The 6,152-nt window shown below is 44.0% G+C and overlaps 1 protein-coding gene across 1 annotated transcript; it reads right to left on the bottom strand.

Moving 5' to 3' along the window:
• Positions 1-4,914: 4,914 nt before the first annotated feature.
• Positions 4,915-6,152, bottom strand: LOC122922845 (ly6/PLAUR domain-containing protein 2-like). Its single transcript, XM_044273596.1, has 3 exons — positions 6,101-6,152; positions 5,286-5,405; positions 4,915-5,114 (listed from the first exon to the last, which is right to left on the bottom strand). Exons 1-3 carry the CDS (start codon positions 6,150-6,152, stop codon positions 4,915-4,917), a joined length of 372 nt encoding a protein of 123 aa, XP_044129531.1.

Here is a 6,152-nt window from a genome sequence, read left to right as displayed (position 1 = left end):
TAAATAATAGTAACTTTAAGTCAATATTTGCCAGGGGTATGAATAATTATGGGCAGCACTGTATATTTATTTCTATGCAACTGTGATGTTTCATGTAATGTGCCTGGTTCACCAGCGAGCCCTGCAAATGCCAGCAGAGCACCATCAGCTCTGTTGGGCCTAGAGGCCAAGGCCTGGAGCCTCTGAAGCCAGGAGAAAAAGTTCCCTGGATTAAGATAAAGACAGAGACAGACTACGGCAAGTTAAGTACAGCAGAAAGAAAAAGTTCCCATTTAATACTGTCAGCACAGCAGATCTAGAGAGCATTTGATGTAGCAGAGCTGAGTGTGTTTGCCTGCCAGAATTTATGCCAAAGCCTGCTGGTAACCAAGATAAAGTTGGAAGACTGTTGCTTGATGAAAGTTTATTCAAGTAAAGCTTTAATCAAGTTCATGACAAGGTCTGGACTTAATTTATTTCATCATCCCCTTCACCAACCTCCCCTTTTGCTGCAGAGGACGGCCACGCTTGGGGTTCCAATGTATCCAGGTAGGAGCACCGTGACACGTGCACCGCCACATCTAAAGGTACATTATAGGCTACCCTTGCACTACTCTGGCATTCCTACACCTGGGTACCACCATATCACTAAAAGGGGGCCTTGTTCCCTTGTTGCTGCAAAGCAACTGGCGTCATGACAAACTCTTATAACATCTCAAAGGGATCCCATGGACATTAACCCATTATGCACTGCACTTGTATATAACATCCCAGAATAACCAGACTGTATATAACACCCACAGAATAACAGGACTGTATATAACACCCCAGAATAACAGGACTGTAAATAACACCCCAGAATAACAGGACTGTATATAACACCCCAGAATAACAGGACTGTATATAACACCCCAGAATAAGAGGACTGTATATAACACCCCAGAATAAGAGGACTGTATATAACACCCCAGAATAACAGGACTTTATATAACACCCCAGAATAGAAGGACTGTATATAACACCCCAGAATAACAGGACTGTATATAACATCCCAGAATAACAGGACTGTATATAACATCCCAGAATAACAGGACTGTATATAACACCCCAGAATAACAGGACTGTATATAACACCCCAGAATAACAGGACTGTATATAACACCCCAGAATAACAGGACTGTATATAACACCCCAGAATAACAGGACTGTATATAACACCCCAGAATAACAGGACTGTATATAACACCCCAGAATAACAGGACTGTATATAACATCCCAGAATAACAGGACTGTATATAACATCCCAGAATAACAGGACTGTATATAACACCCCAGAATAACAGGACTGTATATAACACCCCAGAATAACAGGACTGTATACAACACCCCAGAATAACAGGACTGTATATAACACCCCAGAATAACAGGACTGTATATAACACCCAGAATAACAGGACTGTATATAACACCCCAGAATAACAGGACTGTATATAACACCCAGAATAACAGGACTGTATATAACACCCAGAATAACAGGACTGTATATAACACCCCAGAATAGAAGGACTGTATATAACACCCCAGAATAACAGGACTGTATATAACACCCCAGAATAACAGGACTGTATATAACATCCCAGAATAACAGGACTGTATATAACACCCCAGAATAACAGGACTGTGTCTCATGTTCCTGTGTCCTTGCTTATAGCTGGTTAATATGCTCCTTTTACTTGGTTATTGTCTGATATATTAGATATAAGTATTTTTATTGATGGTTCTCACATCGTCCTGTTACCAGAGATATTTTACTCAGATGTCCTGGAAACTGGAAATAGGAAGACTGTACCTTTAGTATTATCTGCATCTTTGTACCTATAGTTGAGGATATTACCCTGAGACTGAGAAGAAGGGCCCGTCTTTCGACACCTTGTTTCGCTGAGTAGCGGTGATCCCACAAAAATGCTTGGGATAGCTGCTGGATTTCTTGTGCAGTGATCTGATTCATTTCTATGGGATCACCACTGCTCAGAGAACCTGGCCCTGATGGCTGTCCCACAACCAGTGTCTCTGTGTACCTGTACCCTAAGTGGTGCAGGAGTCGTGGGACTATTCCAGAGGTCAAGAAGACGTCTGAACCTATTCACATTCTGATGCCACTTCTTGTCCAGGAACAAGTTGTCACCTCTGATTCCTCCATCGGTGGAGATGTCCACCCTCAGACTGCATATCCCACCTTTCAGGAGGACAATGAAGACATTGAAGTCTTGGTTAGGTCTCATCATATTGCGGAAGAAGACTGAACATTTATTGGCTGTGAAGAAGGAGGCGGCGGGCACGGTATCTTGGAGCGTGAGCATGGTGCCCGGAGCACCCCACGGGGACGTAGAGCAGACCGGCGCTGCCCTGACCCCGTGCTGCGTCAATCCTTGCCAGTCATCAGTGCTGCAACAGCGCCATGAATGACCGCCAATGTGGCCAATAACAAATCATTTGGACTTTTTGAAAGCCAGTCTGCCATGTGTGCGTCTGCAGTTACGCAACCACTGAATTTAGTGGCCTTTCAAGAAACAGCATGGCCAAATGATAATGGCGCGGCTGTAATCGTATGTGAAGATGCTGCAGAATAAATAAAAAAACTTTAGATCTAATTCAGATGGCCGTATGCTGTCCGCAAAAATGGGGATCCGTTTTTTTTGCGGATTAGATGCAGATCTTTTTACTTCTACGGGGCCATTTTCTTCTGTTGTTACGGCTCCGCAAAACAAATAAAACATGTCCTATACATGGATGTGGCCCCATTGAAGTCTATGGGTCGGCACAAATGCAGAATGCAATCCGTTCTTTTGCGGACATGCTGAACTGTCCGCAAAAAAACAAAACAGCATTTTTGCATACAGCCTACGGCCGTCTGAATGAGCCCGTATGTGAAGTGTTATATACCCCTGTTTAATCATCCTCCAATAGTAAACCTTAATAAGGATGATTAACCACTTCCCTACCGCCGTATGACTATATACATTGGCGGTATTGTCTTTAAAAACTTCAGACACCCGGACAATTTTTTGTGTCTTAATCTGCCCCCCCAAAAATTAATACAATGTCAAAATGTCATACACACAGAATTGGTACCAAAAAAAAAAAAAAAGCTGTAGAGCACCCCATAAAAAAATGGGACCTCGCACACGGGGGTCAGAATATGGCGATGCAAAGGAAAAAATGTTTTACAAAGTTTTTATTTTTTTCCGGTATTAAAGCTAAGTCATCTAAGGGGCAATCTATTTATTATTGTTTTATATTATTTATTTTTTCACTGGGACAGGATACGACGTCATGCGTTCCAGTGCACGCCGCCTAGCACATGATGGGGCTTTGAGTATGTACAGCAAGTAAGTGGAGCCCTGTATATTTCACCTGGTGGTTAGTTTTAATTACTGATAGGGTATAAACAGGCAGCTAGCACAGTACCTCGTTATCCACTGAGGAAGCGAGAGCGAAACACGCGTCGGGGCTGAAGTTACACTGGTCGGTATGTGATTGATTGACTACCTGTTGTGGATCTAGGTTACTCTCTGTTACCTCAGTTCGGGTGTCCTTTTATGTTGAGGCCGTATCTCCAAACCTTATTGGTTAGCACTTGCACTTCATATTATTCGGGGTGGTCAGACATACACCATTTGGTGTAATGATTTATATACCTGGGGATACTGAGACTACTTATAGTATCATACGGTGCTAGTACAGCCCCACTGTGCTTCTGGGTTGTTTTTGTAAGCCGCCGCTATTGATCCTAATATTTTATCTTTTTATTGTATATTATGTACTAATAAAGTCTTGATTATGTTTACTAAGGATGTTCTGTGTGTGATTCTATAGTGCGGTGGAAGACATGAAAGATGTAGCGGCGAGGGGAAAGTTCCACCTGCTGCAGCAGAAGTCTCAAAAAGGGAAGTAGCTCATAGTGGCAACAGTTAATACCGCAGGCTTACATTCTGTACATGGAAAAACATTACACAAGTGACCAATGGGCGAGTGTGACACATGGGGTGCACCCTCTTACACCATGTTGTTTTACACCCAGCTTTTTAGAGTCCTGAAGCCGAGATCTGCCCAGGTTTGCAGTGATTCATCCTTCAGTATCATATCAGGCATAGTCTTCTCCGCCTTGTCGGGTATATAAAGCAAATGCTTTATATAAATGTAAAAAAAAAATATCGGGTCAAAAGAAAAATTATGCAAACTATATTGACCCGTGAGACGGACATAAACATCTCAAAAAGAGTTCAATCAAGAACCTGATTATTTTGTGCAATCAGTAAAACAGGGTACATAACTCTTTAAACTTATGAAAAAGCACAACAGCCTGTTCATGGTTTCTCCTATTTGGTGAATCCCTGATATCCCAGTATCGGTGATAAGACCTCGCCGTAATCCCTGACACCTCCTGCAAACAACCGAAGCCTTGATCGTGGCCCTAACCTATGCTTCGACATATATATATCTGTTCATACCAGTAATCCCAGTATATGCAATTTACTGGAGTGCAACCTTATTCCATACACCCTTCTCTGGGAGAGACCTATAGCTTGCTAAATCCTGAAGTCTCTGCTACATGAATAGTATGAAAAAAGTGCAGTAAAGACTGACATATCAGGGAGGGAGTGAGAGCGAGCAGATTCTGTGTGATTCAGATCTATGGAAAGCTGGGTGGAACCTCTGTAGGCTCGTGTGTGTAGGGATGGTAAAAGCTTTCCGACCTTCATCCTTTTGTTACAGTATTGGCTCCATATGGCAGCAACCTGAGGCCGCCATCTCTGTCACCTCTGTCTTCACCAAGTCCTGCTCACACCGCGGAGGGTCCACAAGACTCCATGATCAGTGGGACAATAGTGAACTGCTCGTCCCTGAAGTCTCCTTATTTCTGTACGTCTGAGGTTACAGGACTGAGCTCTTCAGGATGGATCCCAGCGCCAGGAGGATGGCGGCGTAGCTGGACTTGACGATGGCGCCGCCGCTGACGTTACACAGGTCGGTGGAGCAGCAAGAGACGGAGCTGGAGATGCCGAGGATGTTAGTGCTGGAAGGAGAACACAACGATGCACAATCCTTATTGATGTTAGAGAATGAAATCCCAGCTGCAGGGAAACACAAAACGAGTCACGTGACTATTCAATAAAAGAGGCGGGGCTGTGACAACCTGTCATTATCAGCCTGGTATATAATTACATATTGGCAGTAACTGGAGTCAGGTGTCGGCTGTAACAACTCGGGGCCCCGGGGTCATAAAACTGAGATACTGAACTCACCTATGGTGACGGACGCCACCGAGGTCTGACAATACGTATCCCCAATAGTGCAGTACCCCTCTGCCAGGCAGTCGTCGTTGGAAGATTCCGATACACAGGTATAGCACTGTAGAGAGAGAGCTGCGGATACGGGGCAGATACAGGTCACATGTAGTCATGTATCTAAGCCTGATATGTGTGATACCGTCTACTGAGGTAAGTATCTAATCCCACCATGTGTGAAACTGTCTGCTAAAATGTGTATCTAATCCTATTCTGTGTGATACTGTCTGCTGAGCTGTGTATCTAATCCTATCCTGTGTGAAACTGTCTGCTGAGCTGTGTATCTAATCCTATCATGTGTGATACTGTCTGCTGAGCTGTGTATCTAATCCTATCCTGTGTGATACTGTCTGCTGAGCTGTGTATCTAATCCTATCCTGTGTGATACTGTCTGCTGAGCTGTGTATCTAATCCTATCATGTGTGATACTGTCTGCTGAGCTGTGTATCTAATCCTGTCCTGTGTGATACTGTCTGCTGAGCTGTGTATCTAATCCTATCATGTGTGATACTGTCTGCTGAGCCGTGTATCTAATCCCATCCTGTGTGATACAGCCTGCTGAGCTGTGTATCTAATCCTGTCCTGTGTGATACTGTCTGCTGAGCTGTGTATCTAATCCTATCATGTGTGATACCGTCTGCTGAGCTGTGTATCTAATCCTATCCTGTGTGATACTGTCTGCTGAGTTGTGTATCTTACCCAGTATACAAGCAGTCCACACAGCACTACACCCCCCATCATTCTAGCAGTGCACCCATCCTGTAGGGTCTTACCTGTGGCGGCACAGAGGGCGATCACCAGGAGGAGGCTCGTGTACGCTGCCAT

This window comes from Bufo gargarizans, unplaced genomic scaffold, assembly GCF_014858855.1.
Source record: "Bufo gargarizans isolate SCDJY-AF-19 unplaced genomic scaffold, ASM1485885v1 fragScaff_scaffold_778_pilon, whole genome shotgun sequence".
NCBI classification, from domain to species: Eukaryota; Metazoa; Chordata; class Amphibia; order Anura; family Bufonidae; genus Bufo; species Bufo gargarizans.
Note: the sequence above shows the minus strand (reverse complement) of the source record. Positions and strands in the feature narration are given on the sequence as shown.

Coding starts and splice junctions, on each gene's coding strand:
- LOC122922845 (XM_044273596.1), bottom strand. CDS start 6,152: ATGGCAGCGTACACGAGCCTCCTCCTGGTGATCGCCCTCTGTGCCGCC. Junction 5,406..6,100: donor CGCCCTCTGTGCCGCCACAG/GTAAGACCCTAC, acceptor CCGTATCCGCAG/CTCTCTCTCTACAGTGCTAT. Junction 5,115..5,285: donor GGTGGCGTCCGTCACCATAG/GTGAGTTCAGTA, acceptor GTTTCCCTGCAG/CTGGGATTTCATTCTCTAAC.